The sequence below is a fragment of the Stereum hirsutum genome, assembly GCF_000264905.1.
Source record: "Stereum hirsutum FP-91666 SS1 unplaced genomic scaffold STEHIscaffold_5, whole genome shotgun sequence".
NCBI lineage: Eukaryota > Fungi > Basidiomycota > Agaricomycetes > Russulales > Stereaceae > Stereum > Stereum hirsutum.
In genome coordinates this window covers 1,169,436-1,195,539 of record NW_006763135.1, presented here as the reverse complement: position 1 = coordinate 1,195,539, position 26,104 = coordinate 1,169,436, and the positions used below count along the sequence as shown (strand labels likewise).

General features: G+C 52.9%; 9 protein-coding genes across 9 annotated transcripts; 5 read left to right on the top strand and 4 right to left on the bottom strand.

Annotated features, from left to right (window-relative positions):
- Nucleotides 1–275: 275 nt before the first annotated feature.
- Nucleotides 276–3,808, top strand: STEHIDRAFT_130063 (uncharacterized protein; the record flags this gene model as incomplete). Its single annotated transcript, XM_007302721.1, has 6 exons — nucleotides 276–460; nucleotides 502–2,198; nucleotides 2,345–2,493; nucleotides 2,597–2,696; nucleotides 2,789–3,033; nucleotides 3,131–3,808. 6 exons carry the CDS (start codon nucleotides 276–278, stop codon nucleotides 3,806–3,808), a joined length of 3,054 nt encoding a protein of 1,017 aa, XP_007302783.1.
- A 689-nt stretch (nucleotides 3,809–4,497) lies between these two features.
- On the top strand, nucleotides 4,498–9,078 carry STEHIDRAFT_167449 (uncharacterized protein; the record flags this gene model as incomplete). Its single annotated transcript, XM_007302720.1, has 8 exons — nucleotides 4,498–4,513; nucleotides 4,590–4,921; nucleotides 4,986–5,140; nucleotides 5,210–5,221; nucleotides 5,293–5,420; nucleotides 5,498–5,856; nucleotides 6,000–6,089; nucleotides 6,173–9,078. 8 exons carry the CDS (start codon nucleotides 4,498–4,500, stop codon nucleotides 8,474–8,476), a joined length of 3,396 nt encoding a protein of 1,131 aa, XP_007302782.1. The 3' UTR covers nucleotides 8,477–9,078.
- Nucleotides 9,079–9,275: 197 nt separating this feature from the next.
- Nucleotides 9,276–10,526, bottom strand: STEHIDRAFT_155448 (uncharacterized protein; the record flags this gene model as incomplete). The annotated part of the gene is made up of 1 exon (XM_007302719.1): nucleotides 9,276–10,526. One exon carries the CDS (start codon nucleotides 10,524–10,526, stop codon nucleotides 9,276–9,278), a length of 1,251 nt encoding a protein of 416 aa, XP_007302781.1.
- Nucleotides 10,527–12,120: 1,594 nt separating this feature from the next.
- On the bottom strand, nucleotides 12,121–12,803 carry STEHIDRAFT_120298 (uncharacterized protein). The gene is made up of 2 exons (XM_007302718.1): nucleotides 12,379–12,803; nucleotides 12,121–12,317 (listed from the first exon to the last, which is right to left on the bottom strand). Exon 1 carries the CDS (start codon nucleotides 12,757–12,759, stop codon nucleotides 12,484–12,486), a length of 276 nt encoding a protein of 91 aa, XP_007302780.1. The 5' UTR covers nucleotides 12,760–12,803; the 3' UTR covers nucleotides 12,121–12,317; nucleotides 12,379–12,483.
- Nucleotides 12,804–13,512: 709 nt separating this feature from the next.
- STEHIDRAFT_76830 (enoyl-CoA hydratase) lies at nucleotides 13,513–14,880 on the top strand (the record flags this gene model as incomplete). Its single annotated transcript, XM_007302374.1, has 7 exons — nucleotides 13,513–13,716; nucleotides 13,771–13,811; nucleotides 13,882–14,111; nucleotides 14,185–14,343; nucleotides 14,405–14,485; nucleotides 14,541–14,606; nucleotides 14,666–14,880. 7 exons carry the CDS (start codon nucleotides 13,516–13,518, stop codon nucleotides 14,773–14,775), a joined length of 888 nt encoding a protein of 295 aa, XP_007302436.1. The 3' UTR covers nucleotides 14,776–14,880.
- A 103-nt stretch (nucleotides 14,881–14,983) lies between these two features.
- STEHIDRAFT_95024 (exocyst complex component Sec10) lies at nucleotides 14,984–18,614 on the bottom strand (the record flags this gene model as incomplete). The annotated part of the gene is made up of 16 exons (XM_007302717.1): nucleotides 18,511–18,614; nucleotides 18,379–18,454; nucleotides 18,159–18,322; nucleotides 18,031–18,100; nucleotides 17,771–17,979; nucleotides 17,616–17,714; nucleotides 17,443–17,564; nucleotides 17,212–17,386; nucleotides 16,798–17,148; nucleotides 16,457–16,731; nucleotides 16,325–16,402; nucleotides 16,010–16,248; nucleotides 15,720–15,930; nucleotides 15,592–15,654; nucleotides 15,238–15,509; nucleotides 14,984–15,168 (listed from the first exon to the last, which is right to left on the bottom strand). Exons 1-16 carry the CDS (start codon nucleotides 18,577–18,579, stop codon nucleotides 14,984–14,986), a joined length of 2,658 nt encoding a protein of 885 aa, XP_007302779.1. The 5' UTR covers nucleotides 18,580–18,614.
- Nucleotides 18,615–18,814: 200 nt separating this feature from the next.
- STEHIDRAFT_120295 (DNA helicase) lies at nucleotides 18,815–21,589 on the bottom strand. The gene is made up of 11 exons (XM_007302716.1): nucleotides 21,561–21,589; nucleotides 21,452–21,509; nucleotides 21,168–21,365; nucleotides 20,890–21,083; nucleotides 20,631–20,831; nucleotides 20,353–20,571; nucleotides 20,045–20,283; nucleotides 19,381–19,978; nucleotides 19,173–19,253; nucleotides 19,020–19,107; nucleotides 18,815–18,947 (listed from the first exon to the last, which is right to left on the bottom strand). The coding sequence occupies exons 1-8, from the start codon at nucleotides 21,561–21,563 to the stop codon at nucleotides 19,696–19,698; spliced, it is 1,395 nt and encodes a 464-aa protein (XP_007302778.1). The 5' UTR covers nucleotides 21,564–21,589; the 3' UTR covers nucleotides 18,815–18,947; nucleotides 19,020–19,107; nucleotides 19,173–19,253; nucleotides 19,381–19,695.
- Nucleotides 21,590–23,315: 1,726 nt separating this feature from the next.
- Nucleotides 23,316–24,470, top strand: STEHIDRAFT_155443 (terpenoid synthase; the record flags this gene model as incomplete). Its single annotated transcript, XM_007302715.1, has 3 exons — nucleotides 23,316–23,695; nucleotides 23,766–24,057; nucleotides 24,120–24,470. The coding sequence occupies 3 exons, from the start codon at nucleotides 23,316–23,318 to the stop codon at nucleotides 24,468–24,470; spliced, it is 1,023 nt and encodes a 340-aa protein (XP_007302777.1).
- A 560-nt stretch (nucleotides 24,471–25,030) lies between these two features.
- On the top strand, nucleotides 25,031–26,049 carry STEHIDRAFT_130055 (uncharacterized protein; the record flags this gene model as incomplete). Its single annotated transcript, XM_007302714.1, has 5 exons — nucleotides 25,031–25,354; nucleotides 25,427–25,506; nucleotides 25,575–25,675; nucleotides 25,737–25,837; nucleotides 25,924–26,049. 5 exons carry the CDS (start codon nucleotides 25,031–25,033, stop codon nucleotides 26,047–26,049), a joined length of 732 nt encoding a protein of 243 aa, XP_007302776.1.
- Nucleotides 26,050–26,104: the final 55 nt, after the last annotated feature.

Here is a 26,104-nt window from a genome sequence, read left to right as displayed (position 1 = left end):
CGTCTCGGGGTCCAATAAGGAGTATTTACAAAACTTGTTGGGAGAAGCAAACGCTTCGGCTGCAGGTATTCCCATGCCACAGGCTCAAGCCACGCCTACTGCCCCGACATCTACATCCACTGCTCAACAACCATCCCCGTCATCCTCCAACCCACAATCTCGACCAACGAGCACAACCTTCAATCGACCTCCAAGCCGACTCCAAGAAATGCTTACTACAGCACAGGCGGCTCAGACGAAAGCACAAACCCCTCCGAACGTACAAGCTTCATCGAATGGCGTACAGCTCTCGCATCCTCCTACATCGGCTCCCGCAGTATCGTCAAGTACTTCTCGTCCACAACCAAGCTCCCACTATCGAGATACTACGTCTTCGGGGACTTCATCCACCGTTCAGCCCCCGCTCGCTCAGCCTCCCTATGGCGATTCAACGTCTTCGCTTGCGACTTATGATGGGCCAGTGCAGGCGAAGCCTCTGCCGTATGCGAACGCGCATCTCAGCCCGTACCTTACATCCTCCCCGTCCGCCTCTTCAACTACCGTCCCCATCACATCGCCACATACCTCCTCTTTCCAATCGGTTCCTGTCACTGCACCACAATGGTCGAAGCCGACGGCCACTGCTGCAACTGCACCATCGAAGGGAACGGCGCCAGTGCAGGAGAAATCAATCCTTCAGCCCCAATCGCCGCCTCAGTCGAAACCAACGTTCACATCTTCGCTGTTACGCTCACTCAAACTCATGCAGGCCGCGAATGCAGGTTCAAAGTCGGGTTCTACACCCTCCGCATCCCCCTCGGTCTCTACACCAGCACTCGCGCCACAAACGTCAGGGTCGCCTACTCCCGCCGCCGCTACTACCAACTCTGCTATCGCCGCTTCATCCTCGACTACGATTCCAACTGTGAATCATTCTGGCCAGAAACGTAAGCGGTCACACGAAAACGAGAAGGAAGACGACAGGTCGAGTGTAGGCAGCAGAGGCGGCGATGGCAGAGAAGCGAAGAGGCACTCGATGTCTGTGTCGAGGGAGAGGGGGCCGCTCGTGCAGGTCGGGAACGAGAATGGGATGAGGACGGAGGGTGGAGAGCCAGAGCCACTACTGCAGTCGGGACAAGGACAGGGACAGGGACAGGGAGCGAAGAAGGCTTCGGTGGATGTGATTGATCTGACGGAGGATGTCGAGCAGTTACACGTGCAGAGCGATGGGGTGATTGAAACGACCGGACCCGAGGAAGAAGAAGAGGAAGAGGAAGAAGAGAGGGAGACGTCGATGATCCCCGAGCTTTCGTACCCGCCTGAGGAAACAGCTGATGGGACGCAGATGGGTATGGATATGGATCTGGATATGGATATGGGTATGGGTATGGGTATGGGCAACGTACCGCCGTTTATATTTCCCCTTCAAGACGCGATCTTCATTCCTGGTGGTGCGGTTGACGACGGGTCGGGGCCTAGGATCGAGGAGGTGATCGAGGACGAAGCTCAGACCGAGGTTCATATTGAGACGGTCAAAGGCGTCGTTGAGGAGGAAGAGGAGGAGGAGGAGGAGGAGGAAGAAGAGGAAGAAGGTGTGGCGGATGTGGCGGCGGTAGTAAATCCCGTGGACACGAGAGTCGTCCCACAGCCTCCAATTCGCGACGCCCCAATGGATATCGACGAGCCTTTCGTGCACAAACCGGACTTGCTGGTGTCTACCTCCGCCAAGAAACCACATTCGAATATTTCGGGTCCGTCGTCGTATACGGTACAGAACGATTCAGACAAAGTATGGACGACGCTCGGCGGGCCGCCCGTATCACGGCCAGCTCCCCTCCCTCCCACCGCTTCTGGTTCCGGTTCCGGCCTTATGTCTCGTTTCACTCGGGTCCAGGCAGAAGCAGAAGCGGGTCCAAGCGTCGCTTTTGACGACTTACAACCCGATGCTGTTCCTGTCCCGAGGTCTATCTCCTCTACCATCTCTACCTCCACGTCGAAGAAAGTCAAAGGCAAGGCTAGAAAACAGGCGTACGTGCTCATACCATCGCCTCCGGAGTATGTCAAGAGGGCTAGGGAGAAGGAGAGGGCTTTGAAGGCTTCTGTCAAGAAAAGGAAGGGGAGGTGGATGAATAGGGTGGAGAGTAGCGACGAGGGGGAGGTGGATGTACAGGTGATGGAGGAGGTGCGAGAGGTAGACGGAGAGGACGAAGAGGCTATCGGTATGTCTGTTTAGTGGAGTAGATCTGTATTCTCTTGGTTGAACGCGTTCTGATTATCAATGATTATTTTCTTGTTTCATGACATGCCACGCCCCAAAATCGACGTGACCTCGTCCACTTTCAAAACTTTCGGACGCTGGGTGTAGACAAGGCGGCGAGGCAGGCGAGGTCGAGGTTGAGGCTGAGGCCATGTAAGTGGCACGAGTGTAGCGTTGTGGTGGATTCGGAGGAGAAACTGTTGGAGCATTTGAAGGACGTGCATGTGGAGAAGGCGAAGGCGGAGAAGGGACAGATGGTGAGTTTCACTGTTTCACTCCCTGTCCAGGTTTCGTTCGCCCTTGCCACAAATTCTGTTGCACTGGGTGGGATGGTTACTGATTTTACTTTGGTGTTGACAGGGCTCCGCGTGTGAGTGGAACGGCTGTGAACACAGAGTTCCGAAGATCGAGGCGCATGTCCGAGAACATGTCACTTCCGGGTTTTATTGTGCATACGAAGGTAATGAAATCCCCATACACAACACATCCCCTATACCCACCAAACCAATAACCCAAACAGAACACTCATTCTATTCATCCTCCTCCCCGCAGGCTGCGACGACTTCTTCGACCAAGCCCCCGCCCTCCTCGCGCACCATCGCCACAACCACCTCCCGAGCGCTGAGCGCCCCAACGGCGACACTCTGCGCAGATCCATGAAACGACTGATCAAGCCAGACCTGCAGAGACGGCCGTTATCGGAGATGAGCGAGGTGTTGCCGAGTTTTATGGCGGTCACGTTGAGGGTGGGCATGCCGAGGATATCGAAGGAGAGGCATGAGACGTTGGGGCCTTGGGTGCGTGTTTTTTTCCCCTTCCTTTTGCTATGTGCAGGCGAGGAGTTGTTCGCTGTGTGGTTGTGTGCTGATGTTCGTGTCGTTGTTACTGGCGTAGGTGCTGAGGAAGCTGTTCCCTATGGAATCGGTCAGTCGGGAGGCCTTAAGACCCGTCATGTCGCCCATCCGACGCAGTTACCGGCGGAATAATCCCTCCTTACAAACACAGGCGGACGAGAACAGCGCGATGTCGGCGGACGACGAGCTGCCGCGCGCGCACTCGAATTCAGCTTCGAACGCGGTCGACCATCTAAAGCTGAAACTAGGGGAGCAGTACGAGTTTTTGGATAAGTGGACGCCGAGGAGAGCAGGTGGGAGTGTGGGTGGGTTCGAGGATTTGGTGCATGTGGATGATGGGCTGTGGGAGGTGGCGCGGTCTGATGAAGAGGAGGAGGAAGAGGAAGAGGAGGATGTGGATGTGGATATCGAGGTGACAAGTGAGGAAGAGGAAGACGTGGATATTGAGGTCGATGAGTTGGAATCGGACGACGACCCAATCGACTCTTTCTCGGACGTGCCGGGGCGGAAGAACGGGTATGGGAGGTTGACGTTGAAGCTGCCATCATCAGCTTGGAGGTCGACTGCATCCGCATCAGGATCAGCACCAGTGGCGGGCCCATCATCAGCAATAACATCAGGATCGCCGACGCATCGGGTCGTGCTCAAGGTTCCTCCTAGGCCTGATCTTTCAACTCCGTCTTTTTCCACCAGTGTCAGTCCGACGACGAGCAAGTAGCGAGGGGGAGGATGAATGATTAGCCGAGCGTGGGTAGGTTGAGAGCCTTAAGGTTGCGTTCGAAGTCGTTGGGTGCTCAAAGCGCGTGATTGTTGTTGGTTCACATTCAAAGCGTAGGGGCACGTCGGGGAGGGGCGGTGGGCGTCGTCAACGCTGTTGTGCCTGTACTGTATGCTATGCTGTTCATATCTGCTGTCCTCGTTGCTATCCGCTGTATGTACCTGCATGTACGCCTTCTGAACCTAGTTTTACGGCAACTTTTGGATTTTCACACGCTTTGAATTTCATGCCACATTTCATGTCAGTGGATCGACGTTTCCGGCGGGGTGCATGTGCATTCGGCTTCTAATTCAGCGGGAAAATCGTGGGTGTGCCGGAGCGTGTGTTTCATACGGCCAGCGTTGACGTTCGTGCTTCTGGTGCAGGGACAGAACTCCAAGGGCTGTTTCCAAGGTGCTTTCCATCCTGATATCGCTGCGAAAAAGGGCAGGAAGGCTGTCAGCTGGCGTAGCCGGCGTCCGCCGGAGGTTGTGCGCCGACCCCGCGGGCTCTCGGTTAGGGCTAGCAACGGGCGAAATAATGTCGCGCAAGTTTATTGCTCACGGTCGTTTCGCCATCGCCTTCGCGGTTGAGCGTCCGCATCCGTTCCTTATCCCTCTTCCTCACTGTCCATAACATCCCGAACGACCATGGCTGCTGGCATCGGTGCGCTCCTTTCCTTCCTAGGCTCACCGTCCATGCAGCGTCTGACGTTTCCTCCGGTGTTTCACACGTACAACAGGGCCGAAGTACATCTCCCCTCGTTCCGCAGACGTCATTCTCTCCGACATACGTCCCATAAAATTCAACATCGAGGCCCTCGGCTGCCTCAATGTCCTCCTCGACGAGATACTCACATCCATCATCGTCGCAGCACATGCGCTCACCACAGAACGACTCAAGCTCGGGCTCCTCAAGGTCCTCCCCACCACGCTCGGCAAGGAGGCTCTGCTCGAGGCAGAGGTCGAGCTGAGAGCCTACTGGGAGCGCACGAACGCGTCGAGACCGGGCTCTGCGCAGACGGCTGCCGAGAATGCGCCAGACCAGGACTTCAATGCTCAGTGGGCCGTCGAGGTGCGTCCGCACATGTTCTCTTTATCGCGGCTAAGGACTCATGTTTTCCCTCCATCAAATACAGTTGATGCGGCTCAAATGCGAGGCCTACTCGACACTGAACGACTCGGACGAGGACCCGCAGACTGAGGCACGTCTGAATGCTCGTTTGGGGAGCCCTTCACCGCGCAAAGCGGCCCTCGTAGCCCCCGCGGCACTGTATCTGACAGCGGTGCTGGAGTGCGTCTCATTCTCGTTTCGTTGATGGTAGCGGGCAACGGTACTGATCGCATACGGGGCACGTTCCAGGTCCATCTGCGAGTAAGCACTTCATGGAACGCGTAGCTTTTCTGATAGATTGTCCTGACCTATGACTTCATTGCCCTCTTTAGGCACATCCTCTCTAACGTCGGTCGCGTCGCGACCCGCGACAGCAGTACGACGACGGCATCGTTGGAGGATCTCTTCGTGGCCCTCTGCGAGGATGATTCCATGTTCTCCCTATTCAGAACAATGAAGGGTGAGTGTTTATCCGCACGGTTCAACATTCCGGTTCCTGCTCATGACTTTTGCTCGATGCTTCCGCTCTTGTCACAGTATATGACCAGATCGAGACTTTGTCAAAGATGTCAAAACCTCGCAGGAGTCTAAGCAAATCCAACTCGAGACCCGGCCCACCTTCAGAGCACGCTCCCTCACCCATCCCCGACGTCTCCTCCACCGCATCCGGCATCTCAAATCGCTCCAGGGTCTCCTCCGACGCACCTCCACAACAATCTGGCAGACCCTCCCTCGACAAATCGCGAGCCAAAAAGTTGTTCAGGACGCACAGTCGGACCACGAGCGATCGGGACCAATCCCAGGCGGATCCGTCATCCCGGCCGTCATTCGCCGACGCGCCGAGACAGAGTGGACAAACTGATAGTTTCCATAGCGGGATGTCCGTGGATGGAGAGGTCCGTACCTTTTCCTTTTTGGTTCCCCTTTCTCTTTCCTTGCTCTCTACCCTTTCCTTCGCTCTGGTCCCTGTCCGCGTCTCCGTATGTTTGACCTCCTGAGTCCTCACCCTCACCGTTCGTGGGTTTTCCAACCTCATCAGGACGAAGAGTCTGTCGAGTTCGATAACCGAATGCGTGCGGGTGATACGGTCAAAATGTCCCTCACACCGGATAGACTCAGGACCATGGACGTGCGTCCTTTTACCACCCCTTTGTTATACTATCGGCGCCGTTCTGATTCCAACTTTTGATTTTGTTACAACAATAATAATAGCAAGAGAAGAACGGCCGCGCAGGCAAGCGACAACCCGCCCTGAAGAACTCGACAGAACGTTTCCCCGCGACCGACGGATCCGGTCTCTCCCCAGTCGCAGCGACACCCAAGACGCCCAATGGCGTCCGCAAGACGTCGTTCCGCGAGGTCGACTCTATCTACGAATATGAAGAGTCCAAGAGCAAACCTCACGCTAACCACAGCCTCACCACCTCTCCCAGCTCGCGTTCCGGGCGAAACGCGTCCGACCAAACTTTCGTTCCATCCCCGACTCCTAGTCGCAACCGTTCGCTGTCCACCTCTCATGCCAGCGGCAATAACAACAATCGCAGCGGGAACACGATTCTACGCAAAGCTTCCATGCAGCACAAACCGGCTCCTATGCCGCCCCCTCTTCAGAACAGGCAACCTCGAGTGCCGCCGAAGAACGACGATTCTGTGTTTGGCGGAGGGATGCCGAACCGTAAGCGGAGGATCCAGCGCAATATCGACGATATGGACCTGGACGATATCATGAACGGCTCGGATGAGGACGAAGGCCAAGACGTCGTCAGACCTCCCTCTGCTCCGGTCTCGATGGGGCGCCCGCCTGCTACGCCCCGGTCGACCGCAGGCGGAGTCAAAGTCTCCGCTTCGACGCGCGAACTCATGGATTTCCTCTCTGAAGGACCCCCGCCCGAAATGATGTCTCCTCCTCCGATGTCCATGCACGACGACCTCTCGACCTCTCAAAGCTCCAAACAGAGGGGCTCAGGTCGTTTGCAGCGCATGATGTCGAAGTTGAGCCTGGGTGGTGATAAGGCGAATCAGGACGGAGGCAGCAGTGTAGGCAGCAGCGGCCGTTCCATCCGTCGTATGCCTTCCACGAACACGATCAGCGCACCCAACACGCCCTCCATGCGCTCCCAACATTCGTTCAACAACCTCGGCCCGCTCCCTATGGCCGTCAAGCCTACCCCACCGCGCATGATGCCGCCCCCCGGAGCCATAGCGACACCGATCTCGCCACCCGCGTCTCCTTCGAGGGACTACGATCCTCCCCATCACGCACAGCACGGAGGGTTCGACAGTCTCAGGGCTCGGTCCCAGTCCGTCTCGCATCAGCATCGTAGACTCAGTCCGGCTAGTATGCCTGGTCCGTACGGATCGGAATTGAAGACGAAGGCGAGCGAGGGCGATTTGGTGAGTATGGCCGATGCGTTCAGGTCGAGGCCGCCACCGCCTAGGGCGGATACGAGGGATCTTAGGGAGCGGTCGACGCCTTCGCCTCGGTTGGCGCCGTCGCCTGGGGCGAATGGACAGGTGCAGAGCAATGGGCTTCCGAGGGTTATAGCGAGGAAGGAGCCACCGATGTATGAGCCTTCGATTACCAGTAATAGCGGCAAGGCGGACGGTTCACCTACAACGACCACGGCAACCTCTACTATTGCGCCGAAGTCGTCTGGCCACACACACTCGCATTCGAGGCCGGGCTCGCGTTCACGACAGGGAGGGGGCGCGAGACCTGGTTCGGCCGGCTCGTCGGAGAAAGGGGTCAGGCTTGCACAGGCGTCGAGCGCGAAGAGGGCGGAGGCGGTGGCTGTGGTTGTTCCGAGTGCGCCTGCGAATGGGTTGACGAGGGAGATGGCGTTGGATATGAGGAGATTGATGGGGAATGCGACGAACGCGGACGAGTGCAGGTTGTTGGTGGATATGTTTTTCGCCAGGGCGGGGATCAAGGTTCCTGCTGCGACTACCCCTGCCTCTGCCACTGCGAACTCGACAGAACAGGCGACACCGGTGGGAACGCCTACGTCTGCGAGGTCTGCGTCTGCAGCGTCTCATTCGCCTGTGGGGACGGAGACGTCTTCGCATGGCGCCGCCTCTTCGACGACTATGCAGAGTCCTCCTGCGCCGGTCAGTAAAGATGTGCAGGCCGATACCCAGCCCCAAGTTCCTATCGAGTCGTCCCTCGTGGAGCTGTTCCTCGGCAGTGGCGAGAAATACCCTTCGCCACCCAGCAGTGCTGAAGACGGTGAACGCACTAACGCTACCACTGTCAACGCCAAAGCCGCTGACACCGCCACCCCGACCGCCGCTGCCGATACTCACGCTCTTTCTACTGAAGAAGTTGACGACGCACCTAGACCTATGTCTCCTCCGGTCACTCCCTCGGATGGACCATATACCCACGGGAGAGCCAGCGGAAGCGTCAGTTCTGGTTCTGTTTCTGGCTCTGGTGGAAATACAGGGTTTCAAAGTCTCTTAGAGAGGGAGAAGGGAGCGGCGGCGAGGGCGTCGATTATGGTTACGCCGCTTGCTTAGATTTCTTCTCCGGGGGGAATGACTTGTTGTTCCATTGTTGTTGTGTGTGGACGTTTACCCTGTTTGCGTGCCTAGTGTCCGCGCCTGTTTTACCCTCAGTTCTGTTCCTGTTTCTGTCTCTGGTTTTGCTCTCTCACATCCTAGCTTCATCTATCTGACTGTCGCTCTTTTCTGCGTTTTTATTTCGTCATCTTATCTCTGTTGATCTATCGACTTTTGCTTGATCTCCGTCCTCTTGCTTATATTCTCCAGGCTTGATGCTCCCATTTGCCGTGGCCTTGCTTTATTTCGTCCTTCTCTGGTACTGCCTTATTTCCTCCGCCTTTCCCCGGTGCTGTATCTCCTCTCTCCTTGCTCTCCATTCGTCCCTTTTATTCTTGGCCAAGGCTTCCTATGGGTCATTGCTAGCCGTTCGTTTCTCCCGTCTTCATCCCTTTTCTTCATGCCTGTTCGTGTGGCGCGTTCGTATTTCTACGTAGGTATCTACTTTTTTTTTGGACGGGTGGATGATATACATTTTTGGCCGGATTTTCGGTGTCTGGTGGCAAATTGCATACGTTCGTTTCCTTTCTTTCTATTTCTATTCCCCAACATATGTTTACCCCTCTTATTTCTTAGCCTATATTATTGCTTAGTGGACTTTCTCATTGGCGCAATATAACCTGAGGTGTCTTGTTCTATTCTGGCGGCGATATGGAGAGACGACGGCCGATTCACGCTTCTCGTTTGAGAGAGATGTTAAATGGGTAACAGAGATGGAGCATATATTTGTGACGTGCATCTACCGAGACTAGATACATCAAATGCACCACCTCTCAACCCTCTCCCTCTCCTCCCCCGACGCGCCCCACAGGCCCTCCCAACCCCTCTCAAACCCAAACCACCCCGGAACCTCCTTCCACATCTCCTCCCTCGCCCTCTCAACCACCTCCCCAAACTCCCTCTTACACCCCACGCACATCCTCAACCCCTGCACCTTCCCGCTGCCACTCAGATCCGAGAAATCCGTCCGGTGCAACATATCCTTCGCCTGCCGCAGCGTGAAAAGCGGATCGGCGTCCCTGCCCGCAGCGATCCCGCCTATCGAACGCAGCACGTTCAGATGGATGAAGTAGAACGACTCGGCGCAGCGCGTCGTCGCCGCCGATGCTGTCTCGTGCTGCCGGTGTTTGTGCACCGTCGCGGTGCAGGTGCCCGGCGTGGGCACACGGTCTGCGAGTTCGCGCGCGAGGAAGGAGGCGATGGACCGTTGGGCGGTTTCGCGCCCCTGGAAAGTCGTGATGAGGTCTGCGTTAGAGACGAAGATGTGGTTCGTGTGCATCTTTCGGTGGCCGTCCTCGGAGTCGGAGGAGGTACTGCTACTGCTGAGGGTGGGAGAGGGCGGGGATTCGTCGCGGAATGTGGGTTTGGGGATTCCAATGGCCGTCTTGGAAGGACTGTATCGAGCTAGATCGTAGAATGCTGCGGGGAGGAGCGATTCGATGCCTAGCTCCCTCGCGAGGTTGATCACCGCGATAGGACTAGGGATCACATCTCGAGGCATGTAACGACCTCTGGCGGTGTTGCCGTTGCCTCCTGTAGTAGGGCGGTACTCCGTCGCCGCGTGTTCGCGTTGGTCCCAGCCTACCAGTGTAGGAGGGTAATCACGCTGCAGCCGCGCGATGCATATGTCCCGGAAGGTATCGAGGACGTATTTGGTTGAAAGACGGAGGACGCCAGCGAGGAAAGGGAAGTCCTTTGGGAAGGGATTGCGGAAGTGGAGGCCGTCGTAGATAGCTTTGAGCAGGAAATATACGTCGGTCGGGTCGTCGAAGAGCTCGACGGACGGGCAGCCGAAGAGGAGGTTTGTGGGGTTGATTAAGTTCTGTGGAAGGTTGAAGAGTCCCTTGAAGAATTCAGAGTGGCGAGAGAGGTGGCCTTGGTGGACTCTGAAGGCTGTGGTGTGAGCGACAAGTATAATGTTTCCGTCGGAGAAACAGAAGTCCGGACAGAGGCGGTAGTTACAAGCTTCGAACTCAGAGTGAGCGGGCGTGGCTGAAGATGCGAACATAGTGAACCAAGACGACTTAAAGTGACAGAGCAATAATCTTGGTGAGCTGAACACTGGACGAAATTCAGGGGGAAACACTAGCTTTATATACGCATAGTGAGGAGGTTTCACCTTGCCTCAGCTGCCGGTCAGGACCAAGATGGTTTGCGAGTTCCCCCCCTGCAGCATCCGTGAGCAGGCATCCAGCTTCCGGCAAAGGCTTTGTGAGACATAGCAAAACCACCAGCTACCCCGACGAGTGTCCTCAGGCATGTCGCTAGTATAAGCTTCAAAGGGGAGATGCAGCTACCGGGCCATCGGAAACAAATCTTGATCGCCTGGAGAACGAAGTAACAGTCGAGCAGAAAGACGCAGCATCCAGTATACATTGAGACAGTCGCCCTATACAGTCCTGTAACACAGTAGTCTGGGCAACAAGAGCGGCAGGAGGATACCACCGGGAGGTTATGGTGTGAACGAAAGAGATGCGGAGGTGGCGGTGTCAATGTGGCACGGAATCCGAACCTTCGGACCGCGCCGGAAGTCATGAAAACCCCGACACGAGCTGCCGCACTTGTCGAGGGACGGATTGTATGCGTTCGAAGACAAACTTGGAGTATACATACACAAACAGCGTCGATAATAAAGGATATATATATATTACGGAAATATGGGTGCTTTATATAAAAGGACGAGATACTTATGTAGTAGTGAGGTCAAAGTGAGGTTACCAGTCAGATCTGGATATTGGCTTCTACTGTTCGACTGTGCAGATATATTCAGCACAAAGCAGGAAGTATATAATACGAAGAAGCTTACACATTATCTCAAAGACGGGCACTCTGGGACCATCTTCAATTGAGCCATAGGGAAAGGACTGATCAGACGAATTGCCTGCTGAATACCATGACTCCTCCTTCAGTCTTCCGACCAGCATAGACTCTAGCTGCCCGCGCAGCGATTGAAGAAAGTTTTCCGGGATAGAGGGAGGGGGGTACCATGGATAAATGGTAAAGTGAGTGCCAAAAAGAACAAGGTCGGGCGGAGGAGGTCCTTCGTCGGGGCGACCCGCCGTGCGGTTGAAGTTAAGATGCTCATATAACTTCCAGCAGCACCAGCAACATTTTTTGTTAACGGAGATGAAGTGCTTATCGACCTTTCAGATTGGTAGGCAACAAAGTCGTCAAATAGGGGAACAAGATTCGCAATTTGAGAGAGAGAGGCCGACGGACCGAGAATATGTTCAATAACACATCCTCATCCTTAGCTTTCATGTCTCATGCTCTGCTGGTTTCTTGCGCAATTTTGTCAGAATAGAAGGAATGTGCGAGAGCCATCATTGTCGCCTCCGCGTGCAGCGTGCCCTGTTGCCGGCATTTTGAAGTTTCTTGCGTAAGTTCGCCATCGCACCCTCCGCGCAGAAGGGAGGAACAATACGATCCATGAACTTCTCGATGTGATTGTCGACGCGTTCGGAGTCGGGGTGATGCATGCGGAGAACATGGGCGCGAATACGGTACGTCAAGGGTCTCGTGGTCAGAGAGTCGACGGCTTCAATCCAAGACACAATCGTCTTGAGGTAGCGTTCGATTGCATGGCGAGACCGTGATGACGAGAGATCGTTGGCAAAGACTAAATCAGAAATCAACACCCACAATATAGAGCAAATCGTCGGCAGACTCTTTACCGTCGTTTTCGTCTGATGCATTTTCTTCATCATCCTCTTCCTCATCCTCTAAACATTGCCACTTGATTAGTCAACGGGTAAAGACGGAACAGACGAATCTTCAAAGAACGCGTGCTCTAAACTGCCTTTACATGCCGTCCTAGCATAAATGATCACACTCAAACAGATGCACGCATGGATACGTACCATGGCCTGGCTTCGCGTTCATCGCCTCCTCGAAATCTTTATCCTTCAATAATATATTGACGATACCAGACTGCAATAGGCCCTGAAACCTATACAACCACAGGGTTACTTTCTTGATTTCTTCCGGGGGGAGCCTCCGTGGTCGAAATAAGTCAAAGCGTTCATGAGTTCTGCAAAGGCAGCTGTGAGGGCCTGTACCCATAAGCCGATGGTTTCCGTAGTGAGTCGAAAGACAAAGTCGTAGCCAGCCTGGGAAGACGAGTGCGATAGTGCATGCTCGTCATGAAGCCACTGTGCCACGTCCCGTTGAACAATTTTGATGTCCTTAGGCAAACAGACGTTGGGACGAATTTGTTTATCATAAGCAGCAAGCGTGTCCATGGGATGACGTTTCCAGATCTTGTGGCCATTGTTTATGCGACTACCGATCTTTCGCTGAGCGTGGAGTACAATAAACAGTTTGAAACGAGCGCAGCGAAAAGCGAACTCTCTGGGAGGTGTGGAGGACATCGGTGAATCGCGGAACGTTTCCAGTATAGCGAAGAGATTCTGGTAATAGGTGGGATAACTGACAGTAGTGAGTTTGTACGATGTCAACTCCCTGAACCATCTAGACAAAGAACTATGAGAGGCACGCACTCGAGTTTGTCCCACTTCTTTAGAACCTGCTCGTCATTCTCGGCTTGCTCAATGATGTCCAACTCGGGCCTCAAAGGATGTCCGGGATCGAGAGCAGAGCGTCCCTTCCAGGTTGGGTTCTTCGTAACGATGAGCGTGTCTATTATTTCACGCTGGATCTTCGCAGTGACTGCTACAAGACGAGCAACATATGGATCGTCGAGCGTCCCGGTCGTGAGGAGTGTGGTGATGTGCTGTAGAATACGATTGGCATTATCGTAGACATTTGTTGATTTATTAGGCGCGCCTGCCGGACGGTGGTCCTTCAAGGCGCTGGTGGCGAGAGCAATAGAAATACAACACTCATCGTATGATGAGAGTGCGATGTTGTTTGGTGCTCCTAAGGTCATTCTGACCTTGTTGTGGCAGGACGAGAGTACCAGTGCCAGTTTAGGGGCTGGCATAAAGGTGGCGCCGGCCTCGTGGCGTTCGTCACCATCACCTTGTTGGGAAACTGTCATGTTCAAGTTCGCCGTCGCACGGTCCTCTACCAGTCTTTGCAGAAAATCGTGGACAACGGGGCTTGGACACAGATTTATATCGAATGAACCTACTCATGGAGAAGCATATCTGCGTCCGGTCGCCACACACCCAGGCGTCGCCGCTCTTCTTCTGAATCGCCCTGCGAGCAAGAATGCCATCTCGACTCGACTTCTGAAGGTAGGGCACGGATGTAAAGCGTGTTCAATTACTTGGACTGATATCTCTCCGAAGGAACTCACTCAATGTCTTGAAGAGGTGCATTATGACAATAGGTCATTACTTTTTCCAAGCCTTTACCAGTTGGCGCCTCGCGTACTGAACATGAACATGAACATTTGGCAGCATCCGCGTACTTATTCTCGCCTCGAGTGTACCGGGCTCCTTTTGTGCTGGTGCAGACCTCATCGAACGACGTTCCATGACACAACTCCAGGTCTCCAGATTCCTCATCGATCTTCGAGACGCTCTTGGAAAGCTAGAGAATCTGCCCATGCCTACCATCGCTGCCATTGACGGCCCTGCTCTAGGCGGCGGGCTTGAACTCGCGCTCGCTTGTGATTTGCGCGTAGCAGGTAATATCGTCGGCTACACAGATGTTCGCGTCATGAACCCGGAGTCGAGCTGATCTTTGGTGCCTGCTACCAGGACGCACTGTAGCGCACATAGGGCTGCCCGAGACGAAGCTGGGAATCATCCCTGGTGCGGGTGGCACTCAACGAGCGACTCGTCTGCTAGGCCTAGCCAAAGCGAAAGATCTTATCTTTACGGGTCGTTCACTGGATGCATTGGAGGCGAAAGAATGGGGTTTGTCTGCTACCTTCCTACATGTGCCACATTGCTCATCAACGCTGTATTATCTGTGCAGGTCTCCTCAACTACGTTGCTGATGAGGGAACTACAGGGATGGATCGTGCATTGGTCTTAGCCAAACAAATAGCCGTCAATGGTGACTTCCTTGCTCCTGCATGTCGCAATCGTTGCTGAGCATCATCATCATTTAGCTCCGTTGGCCCTTCGTTCGGCAAAGCTCGCTATCTCTCGTGCGCCCGAGCTTGCTTTGGGTACTGGTGCGTATCTTGCTCACAAACCTTGCAAAGCACCTCAATGACCTTCGTCATGATCACAGGCCTGGACTTTGAACGCGCAGCATACGAGCCTCTATTGAAGAGCAAGGATCGCACAGAGGCGCTTCAGGCTTTCAAGGAGAAGAGACTGCCTTCATTCACGGGCGAATGAACAGCGTGATTACTGACGCAGCATCAGTATACCCCGTAGTAACGGTTGAGACTTTATCTGGGAGGACATGTATTATATGAATAAGGTGGCAATTATGCTCATGCCAAAGTGGCATCCATCCAATGTACAATACATAATACAATCACAACCACGGTCATAGTCCGTACCAGGCCCGCAGGTATATAGGAACAAGAAGACAACAAAACAATCACGAAACCGGCGTGTCGCTCCTCCCAAACGCCCTCGTCGAGATTGAAAACCCACTCGGCAAACTCGGCATATTCATCCCCATCCCAGTCGGCATATGCATCTGCATGCCCTCTCCCATATTCCCCAGCCTCAGCCCTTCGAGATCCTTCATCATCATACTCAACCTCCCCATCCCGAACCTGTCTCTCAAGCCCTTCGTGCCCTCGCTCGTCGCAACCAAGCCACCCGCCCCGCCGTTCAGGCCTCCATTACCATTGACACCGTCAGCGCCAGCGCCATCGGCAGGGACTAATTCTCCTGGTCCGTCGAAACCCTGGGCGAATTGACCCCAATCGGACCGTTGTGCGAGATATGGACGCAGGAGGGCTGAGTCGATCCGGCCGAGGTAGTTCTCTGTGATGTAGGACTTGAGAATTTCGGGTCGGACGAGGAAGATGTTGCCGAGTTGGCGGATGAATTCGAAGCGTTCGTGGAGTGCAGGAATGGCAAAGGTAGCGATGGTATCTTGATATGATTTGAGGTCCCTGCAGATGAGACACTCAGTCGGCCATCCGGTACGCTAAGATGACGGGAGTTGCACAGGGGGAAATGAGGTAAGAAACATACTTTGCTAGCATCAGTCCTCCCGTTGCGCTCACGGGGAATTTCCTGAGATGGTCCAAAAGCAACCTATACGCAAGGCACATGTCTCCGTCAACGCTCGTGTCCACTAATACCGAGAGTAATGAACATACCCATGAAACGAGACGCCGATCTCAGTAAGGAAAACCTCGAGATTCTTGCCACTCAAGTTCTTCTTTGCCGCGTCTCGAGCCTTCTCGAGAATGTCGCAACACGCCATACATGGTTCTGTATTCACCCTCGCGAACGACAGGTCATCATTACGAGGTTTGAAGTCTGTCTTCTTCTGCTTTGCGAGTTGAGTTGAGATCCACGAGAGCACAGCTATAAGATTTGATTTTCAGGCCAAAAAGCACAATATGATCAGTGATGAGGCCAAGCGATATTGAACCAGTGCACGGACCATCCGTCAGCCTTGACATCAAGCTGTTTGCTGTTCCCTCGATCTTGCTGACAGCCTGATTGTTGAATACGACCATCTCGCGTCGGATAGTCACGGAACTTGCGGCGAGCGGGAGGAGGGCGATGTTGACGTACTGCTGCCAGAGATGACAGATGAGATCCACGGAGCGTAGTACAGTAAGTGATTGGAAGTTGGGCTCGTTCTTGGTATGATCCACGGCATCGACACGATATTGTGCACTGTGTTGTTGATGAGAGCGGATGAGTGCGGCGTAACGGAGCCAAGGTAGCCTGGCAAGGCTGAAAAGATACACACGTTTCGAGAGCAGTCTCCATATAACCTTCTGCAATGGCTTCCGATAGTACTCGGAATAGGGCGTATGCATTCTTGGGTCTAATCGAATATTGATAAGTACAATCCCAACACCTGGAGAATGATTAGACTCACACGTCGTTCGACGGACTTAATTCAACGCATCTGCCGATAGCCTCTGCATGCCACTTCAACATGATTTCTGCCGAGTCAACACTCAAAAGTCCATCTTCCTCTCTTAGCTGTTCCTCAGCAGGTTTCTCAACATTCTTATCTCCTCCTGTGATACCACCGAACCGCATGAACGCAGCTGCAGCAGTTGACGAAGGTCCAGAGGACCCCGCTGCCGTCGAGTTGAGTTGGTTCATCATACGGTCAAACATCGATGCTTTCACTGTATGTGATTTCTCCTAAATGCAGGAGTGATTGATCGAGCGGTGAGCGAACGGGACGAAATACGAGATTGATGGACGTACATGAAATTTGGTGAATGTGGCGAGATAGTTAGAGTAGAGCTGTCCAAGACATTTACTCTCCCTCTCGAGGTACCTCTGCCCTTCGGTATATGGTATGAACAGTTCTTCCATCGCTGTCTCCAAGATTGTGCTAATGGACGCCGTCGCGGAGGGAGCTCCTGCCGTCGGTGCGCCACTCAGTGACCTCGAGAACTCTGAGCTACTCCGCGAACTAATGGCAGGCACTTCGTACGCTTTCAGGTCCTCGACGAGAAGAGATGTCTGGATGTGGACCAGTTGTAGGACCCTGAGGAAAGCGAGGTCAGAAATTCCGGATGCGCGGGTCAGCAGCTTTTCCAAGCGCTCTTGGATCTAGACCAGAGAACGAGGAAACGTGAGACTGTGTTTGAAGAAAAGACCACAGCGATATCATACAGATTGTGCAAAGACGCGCTGAAGGAAGACCTGCATAACGAATGGCGGATTTGGGAATACAGCTTGCACGATCTGGGCCTCTTGCCCGACCGTGGCGCGGATCTCGCCAAGGAGTTCCTTCAAACTGGACTCGTTCTTTGGTGGTATCTGGTCCGGATCTGGTAGCGAGTCCCACCTGCAACCATCAGCCGTGAGGAAAGACAGGCGCGGAAAACGACGTCTGAAACGCACAATGTTTTATCCTCCTGCTCTGTCTCCTCCGGGACTCGGTTAATGAAGAAGTCATGCTGGTTGACGTAGACCTGGACGCAAGACGCGCCACCGTTGAAGTCGAGCAGGGTTTGAGCGCAATGCTACAAAATTGTCAGTATAATGACCATGTTCAACGTTGAGCGCTCACGTACATGCATCATCTTTGGGTCGCCCTTGCGATAACACCGGTCGAATAGGTGAAGCATGTCTTTCTCAAACTTCTCGCAATACTTATCAATATTCTCCTTGGTCTAGTGAAGTTTAAATGAGTGACAGGCGATGAGTAAAACCTAGATGTTGAACGCACCTTCTCTGCGGTCGGGAGGTCAACTTCTTTAGCGACAGTGCTCAGACGGCGTAACAACACAGCGACCTGTCGTCGACCCTCCTTTCCTTCCTTCTTCAGAGCGTCTAGTCGTGTTGTATCATCCTTGGAGAACTGGTTGTAGTAATCTATTAGATCATACGCAGCTTGCGCTCTCTGGCGCTGAAGATGAACGGATTCCAACTGTTCACCTGCGTGACCGTTTAATTCCTTAATTCGAGTGAAATACTGGCATGCCGCACCTATCCGGATAGCTGTCCGTCCAACCTCACTCATCTTCGTTTCCATTCCGCCAAACGATGTCCCTACAGCCTGTGCCGGCACGGAATGATTGCAGCGTTATGTCGGCCTTGGGGCTGTGGTGACGTACCTCAAAACCCCTGTTCAGATCCGCCATTTTCTTCGAGTACTCACGCTCAGCTACTCGGACGCTCTTCTCCATCTGTTCCGTCTTAGCCTGCACGTCTTTTCGCAAGGAGATAAGTTGATCAACGGAGGCCTCGAACGTCCGAATGAATGGCTTCGGATCGAAGGCTGCCGGCAACATTCTGAGCAACTATCCTTGGTGCGCAGCACAACAGTATACGTACGACCTGCCTCTTCTTTGGACTGAGTGATCAGTTTCTCTGAAAATTGTCCTATGAATTCTTTGACGTCGAATTTGCCCTTGATGACCATAATGGTTACGGATAGGTCAGACCGAGTGATAATTCGACATGTACCTGGAATGTTTGGAGTTTCAAAGCTTCCTGAGCGGCAGAATCAAGACCAGATGAAGAATCAGAAGCCATGATGTGGCTAGATTTGAGGCGACAAAGGCTTCAAGTAGTATAAGTCCCCAGCCAGTTCGTGTAGTGAAGTGAAGCAGAATGTCGGAGACTGCCGTGTGTTGGTCGCGTGCTCTCGATCGAGGTTGTTTGTGCTTGTTGAATTTAGAGGCCTCTGCCAGGACCCCAGAGCTTTGACTCTGGCACCGTTTATCATTCTCACTTGCCACGCTGAGTGTCATCGCTCTGCACGATCCTGCCACTTACGATCGTCACGTCGCGCGATGCTCTTCTGCCCAACCTGCGCCAATATTCTTGTCATCTCATCTGAGACAGGGTACAATAAATGGGCGTGTAATACCTGCGCCTACGAGTTCCCTATCGCAAAACAGGTGGGTCAGGTTTTCGGTCTTATGTGGCCCACGTCGCTTAATCCTTTCGTATTTCACACCGTCAAATACTAGATGACATCACGCACACGACTAAAGCGCAAGGAAATTGACGATGTTCTCGGAGGTGCTGATACCTGGAAAGACGCCGACTCTACTTCAGGTAGCACTTGACTTTGTTATTTCCTTTTCTTTTTCCTCGACATGGGCTTACACGCGCCAATTAAGCGACCTGTCCGAAGTGCGACAATGGACAAGCATATTTCTATCAGCTGCAAATTAGATCCGCTGACGAGCCCATGACTACGTGTAAGCTCTCATCATCATCATGCAGTGCTTTCAGTGAGGCTCACCTTGGATATCTTCTTAGTTTACCGGTATGTTGGCCCGTTCCTGACTCTGGATTTGCCAGGGAGACGCTAACATCGCCTTTGAATAACATACAGCTGCTCTGCTTGTACCCACCAGTGGCGAGAAGGATAGCCTAAGGGCACTCGTTGCACCAGTACTGTCCTCGGTACGAAGTTTCCGTTACGTCACGGCCGCTTGTCAAAACGGGTTTAGACACCATGGCTTGCCGCTTTTTCGGGAGTTTACGTTCGAGGACAATCAGCTCTCCTTGATCTGTTTAAGATCATCTCGTCATGGCACAGCGTTTTACAGTCTCCATGAGCCATATCCCTTAGATGGACGCAACCGATGGAGCGCTGGAAGATGCTCAAGAAAAGAAAAGTACAAGTATTACAAGAAATTAGGCACCCATATCCATAATTTCATTGACGCTATCGCCAACCTCCTCGAAAACGAGGAAGCCTTGCTGTTCCTTCAACCACTGAACGCTCCGCTTCTCGTCCATAAAATATGTGTACGCTCTTCGTAGGTCCTCAACGTCGACTTTGTCCGACTTCCGCTTCCTTGCCAGAGTCTGTGCACAAGAGATGAGATTGAGTGCGTAGCGAAGGGTCGTCTGAAGAGCCATAGACGTTAGAACAGCCATCGCCTCCGAGGTAAGGATAACGTCCTCCTCTTGACACCTGTTCGAAAGATAAGTTTCAGCTACGAGACCCGAAATCGGGTGGAACTAGACGCGGTAAACTAACCGAATCTCGATGATCTGTTTGACATCGTCCTCCTCGTACGCTTTTGTGCTGACGATGAGCACACGGTCCAAAAGGTCAACGGGCAGTCCGTGAGGGCTTCGGAATTTCGTTCCACGAATCCGTGCCATGCCACGATTTGACGCCATAATCACAAGCGGTGACAAGTCATTTTCAAGCGCTCTGTTCAGGAAAGAGAAACACTCGATATCCAGCATATGAACCTCGTCGATAAATAAGACCTAAGCGCCCACAATGACGGACGTGAGCTGCTAGCATGAGTTTTGAATTCAGAATAAAGCTCCACGTACGCCGGGGATGATTTCGGCCTTGCCTTCTTCTCGCCACTCCGCCACCTTGGTGTTGATCTGGTTACGCAGTTCGGGTTTTATTTCGCCTGTATCGCCAGCGAAGAGGGCAAGGAAGCCCTGTGTGCGGCTATTGATCACGTCTATCTCGTGCAATGAGACAGTGTGTACAACTTCTTTGCGCTTTTGAATCTCGCCCTCTGGGCATTGGACGAATTTTGTCTATCGGGAAAGAGTGGTCAAGCGCTAGATCGGGATCAAGAGGTAAAAGAAAGACCTACGTCTGCGCCCATGGCGTCGTAGTCTCTTGACCGCGTAAACGAGCGCCCGAGTTTTGACACCTTCCCAGACGCCTTGTCTATAGAAATGACATCTCCAGCCAGGACCTTTTCTTTGGTGAGAGCGTCGATCATCTTTGTACCCAAGTCGTATATTGTCTCCATGTCTGTCGTTTTGATAGTCAGCTTTCCTGTTTTTGTCGCCTGTAGGCATAGTGAGATTATGAAGATACAACAGAAGTATATCATAGACAGTACGCACGCCTGTGAGGCTTCGGTCAATCTGTACCTCAACGACTTCTCCCTCGATTATTTCGGTCTCCTCCTTGATCCTGACGCCAATACTCCGCCGGAACGCCTGTGTCAGGGCTTCTGTTTTCGACATGGACAAAGAAAACACCTCGGAGGCAGCGATCATCGTGAAGGGCACGTCGTTCCCGAGCGTCTGGGCCATGCCTGCGAAGAAGCGCCACCTTTCATGTCAACTTTTCCACAGCCGTTTCGCCGACCGCGTGCCCAAGGATGATAAAACGGCCATACCTAGAGCTATAGCAGTCTTTCCCGTAGAAGGCGGCCCAGCGAATAACATTGCTCGTCCCGCAATCCTACCCTCCTGCACCATCTTCAGAATCATCCCGGCCGCCTTGCGCGCTTTTGCCTGTCCGACCATTCCTTGCGAATTTGCGCGTGGTTCGAGCCGGTCATCCAAGCCTAAACCGCGGATATGAGAATGGGCACCTGTTCATCTTGATTTCAGTTTCAGTTCTTGACAAATCGACGGGAGGGAGAAAACAATGTGGCCATTTCGGAATTCGTGGGTTTACCTATGCGCTCCATCTTTGTGATGTCTCGTAGCTCCGAAGTCCCGGTGCTAATTTGTGCCTGTAACATGAACTTGGTTGAGCATCATAGAAATATAAGCTAGAAGCATACCATGGTGAAGAAAAGGGGTGCGGGGTGAAGGTGAAGGCAAGTTGCAAGGGCAGACCGTGGCGGCGACGAAGTTTGGACGCGTCCGTTACATAAGCAGAAGTGCGACAATTCTCAGGCGTTGAGTGGCGGCGCTATCATTTCTCTTCCTACGGTCACACCCCAACAATTCCTCCATTCTGGTATGGCTCTTACAATGCTACAAATCAAACGGTGTTTCCCGGGCATGGCAGGGAATACCCCTTAGAAACGGGGTACTGCTATCGAGCATGGTCTGCTGTAAGTGTCGCTTGATCCTGTTTTACACAGTAACTGGCAGCCAGTCACCCTACTCTGGTCAGCCCGATATGATAGCCTATCAGCAGCTGGCACATCCTTACGCGGTATCTTTCTTGGTCCGCGATCCTCAAATCGCAACTCGCGCAAAGGCACGGTGTATTTACAGGAGACCAAGCCATCAGAATGGATTGACTGTAACTTGTTACTAGCCACGTTGTGTTGCTATCCCTCTCGAACAGCCTCAGACGACGCACTCCCTTTAAAGTTTTCGACTTAGCGTTTTAGGCGAAGCAAGTGGAAAGATTTTCTTGAATCTGGTCTTGCAATGATGGTCTGCAAGATATCCGGGTCCGAGCGGATAGAATCGTTCACGATGCGATGTTCATATGATGACCGCTGTGACCTTTCAGTGTTTCCTGGCACCATGAGCCTTACGTTACACAGTCAGTATCTCCTTTCCGCTCACCATATCATCCGCCCCAATTATGTATCGCCTGGATGCTGTTATCTGCGCAAGCGACCGGTGGTCTAACCAACAGTGCAGGTAAAGGCCCTTACGGACCGTGAATACTTTTGACCCCGCGCGTCAAAGTGCAGGGGTTCGAGCTGCGCTTCATTATTATGACGCCGCGTCGGTGGACGTCGCCTTTCTCGAGTGACTCTTTCACGTTGCCCCGAAATGCCTTGTCGCTGTGCCGTACTGCTGAGCGCCGTGGTATCCCGCGCCTAGCGTAGTGAACGCCCTACGCGCTCTTCGCCAAAACGCCTAACCAAGGCGTACTACTTTGTATCTCCATGCATTTTCTCAGACTGTCATCAGGGCATCGCCGAGGATGACCATCTCCAGGATCAGGCCGTGGAGACGTATATCTCCTTGACTCGAAATGATTTTGACGACACCTAACACAGACATTTCGACGCACAATTTGCAGGTCTGATCATCTTAGAGTCACAGCGCCATCGGGCATCATCGTAGCGCCTTCGCTCTCTGTTGACTCTTGGAGCAGTGGCGACGGAGAGCGCCAATGGCGCCAATTTCCTCGTGCGCTTCATGCTATGTACTCTGTCTGTGTAGGTCGTAAAGCGTCGGCTTGAGTAATATCCGTTTCGACCACCACTGAGACGACCATGGATGCCCGTATGGCACGCTCTCCTGTGATCTATCCGCGTTTGAGCGTCCAGATCCTGTATCAGGTCAGATTTTCAGAACACCGTCCCAGAGGGACCGTGGCACATTATAAAAGGGTCTACGGATGAAGACCGAGGACAGCAACCAAAAGTCGTCTCAACAGCCGTTCTACCGCACTTTCCAGCCTCTCCTCCAGTTGCCTATTCCTGGTATTCTTAAGCCATTTCGAGCTTCACAGTCTAGCTTCAATCCTCATAACAACCAGCACTTTCGACCTCGAGCTACCACCGCCCACCCCCAACTTATTCTACCCCTACCCGTAACACACCCCCATCCTATCGATTACCACAATGCCTGTCGCTCAACGCCAATTCCGCATTCCCGACCTCATTTCTATGTCATCTGCCTTCCCAGATGCGCTCAACCCCCACTGGAAACGCGCCTCTGAAGAGTCGAGGGCATGGGTCAACAGCTACGACGTCTTCTCTGACCGCCGTCGTGCCTTCTTCATCCAAGGGCAGAGCGAGCTCCTCGCTTCCCACACATGGCCATACGCCGGCTACGAGGAGTACCGCACCTGCTGCGACTTCGTCAACCTTCTTTTCGTCATTGACGAGATCAGCGACCTCCAGGGCCCTGACGGCGCACGCCAGACGGGTCAGATCTTCATTAACGTCCTTAATGACCCCAATTGGGACGATGGCTCGAAAGTCGCTAAGCTTACCAAAGAGTATGTGATCGATATCATGACATTGTGTCTCCATTGGGATATTAATCTTGTTTCCTGTCCGTCTGTTTAGTGTTAGGAATCGCTTGACCTCTACGGGGATAATGCCAAATAGCTACCGCCGTTTCGTGAAGTACGCTACCGACTACATTGCGTCAGTCGTCGAGGAGGCTGGGCTCCGGGAGCGTGACGAGGTCCTCGACATAAAGTCCTACGAAGATCTCCGTCGTAACAACAGCGCAGTACTCACCTGTTTCGCCTTGATCCCCTACTGCCTTCACATCGACCTGCCCGACGAAGTCGTCGAGGACCCTGTCTTCGAACGCATCAACTTTGCCGGTGTTGATATGGTCTGCTGGTCTAACGTATGTCCACATTTCTGTGATATGATAAGCCATCGAAGGTCCTGACCACGACGTGTCTATAGGACCTCTACTCCTACAACATGGAGCAGGCCAAAGGTCTCGAGGGCAACAACATCATCACCGTCCTCACCAAGACTCACGGACTTACCCTCCAGGCTGCCAGCGACCACGTCGGAGAGCAGTACAAGCAGTTTATGGATGGTTTCGTTGCCGACAAAGCCAAGATGAGGTCGTTTGGTTCGGCCAAGGTCGATGCCGACGCCCACCTGTACATCTCCAGCATGGCACACTGGTGCATCGGTAATCTCGTCTGGAGTTTCGAGACTCCTCGCTACTTTGGGTCGAGGAGAGAGCAGGTCAAGGAGACTGGTATCGTGGTGTTGAAGCCTCGTGAGGAAGATGACGAACTTTAAATATTTGCGGCTGCACAGGCTAGCATTTCCCCTTCTGCTATCCTATCATCTTCATTATTTTCTGCAGGCATAGTTCCACTCAATGTATTTCTAACTTAGTGAGCTTAGTGACATGCTTATCATACGACCCTAGGTTTAAAACTCGTACCACCTACCATATTCCTTCTTACTTCGTTCGCTATAGCTGCTTCAATATTGGCGGTTACTAATAAAATACATGTCTCTTTCTGGGATAGTCCTCCTTACCTTGACATCTTACTAGTGCTTACTTAGGTAGTCTCCAATATACTGCTTGGTATTTTCAGACAATTGTTAACATGTGTGTTGGATCCGTAGAGTAGGGCGCCACACTCTATGCCCGCCCGGGTGGCACTCACAAGTTCGTACTAGCGCGGAGTTCAAAATTTCCCGCGATCTGCTGCGCCCTGGTTCGAACGTTTCATGTTCTCCGGCCTCCACCGCCACCTTGACCAGTCGTTTCCACGCTAGCCTCAGGCTTTCAGGCCATGCATCCTGCAGCAGCGACATAAAAAAAATCCTACGCTCTCTGACAGACTGGCATGGCCGACGACTCGAACAATTTCCTCTTCGCATCTCTCGGCGACAAACAAGGGTCTACAGCGCGTAAAGTGCACATCCGGCGGCTGTACGACATCCTCCAACTTTGTATCCTCCGGAACGACATCCCGAGAGCTAAAAGAGCATGGAGTATCCTCGCAAGGTGCAAGGAGATAGATTGGAAGGATCTTTGGAAATACGGGCTTTTGCTGCTTGGGGATGCTCAAGCGGACGTCCATAACACTGGCGAAAGCAATGGCAATACTCGGGCTTCAGAGTCGAGAATCGAGTATCTGAGAAAAATGAGAATGCAGCATCCTAGCGAGGTGGGCCCCTTAGACTGCCGCAGTTCGTTCCTGTTTCCGGTGCTAACTACTGTCCCGCTGCGTACCTTGTAGTGTGAGACTATACTGATGGAACTTGTGTTGTTGCTCATAAGTTTGGAGCGCCAAAGGGAGGCTCTTGAGGAACTCGAATTGTAATCATAAGAATTCATTTTTGCGTTCCGTTGATCGATCATTACGATTGATATTGTGCTCTGTTCAGATGGCTTACGACATTCCCCTACCAAGATAATTCGGTTCTCCACACCTACCGAGGCTTGCTCTCCCTCTATCTCGCACAGCCCTCTAATGGTGCATCATCCGGTATGGCTCTTTCACCGTGCTTTTCGTATTTTTGGCTTGTATCCCTGACTTTTCATACCAGTACTATTTGACCCAAGCGGCCTAAGAGACGCTCAAGTTCATTTAGAGCGGGCAAAAGCTCTAGATCCCGGGAATGTCGTCGCGTCAGCTTTCCTCGACAAGGTATAGTCCACAATGAACTCTAACCCCTTTGCAAGCCGACCCATGATTGTCTTGGTACTCATCTTCATTCTACTGCATCTACTTAGCTTCCCCATATAATCAATAATTCCCCGGGACGGAAGGCACAGCCGAACGAGAATGAGTCTGAGGACGATGATCATGGGAGCACGATGACATCCGGAGTCGAACGCAGAAAACGAATGCGCACGTAGTGCTCCATGATGATCATAGCGGCCATAGAGCAACGTGTTTTAGGTATGGTGTATT

Bases quoted from the DNA above. Each gene is read 5' to 3' on its own strand.
- STEHIDRAFT_120298 (XM_007302718.1), bottom strand. From the start codon at position 12,759: ATGGACACGCTTGCTGCTTATGATAAACAAATTCGTCCCAACGTCTGT.
- STEHIDRAFT_120295 (XM_007302716.1), bottom strand. The intron at 20,832-20,889 runs GTGCGTACTGTC...CTATGCCTACAG, and splicing joins TTGACCGAAGCCTCACAGGC to GCGACAAAAACAGGAAAGCT. The intron at 20,284-20,352 runs GTACGTGGAGCT...GTGGGCGCTTAG, and splicing joins AGGCCGAAATCATCCCCGGC to GTCTTATTTATCGACGAGGT.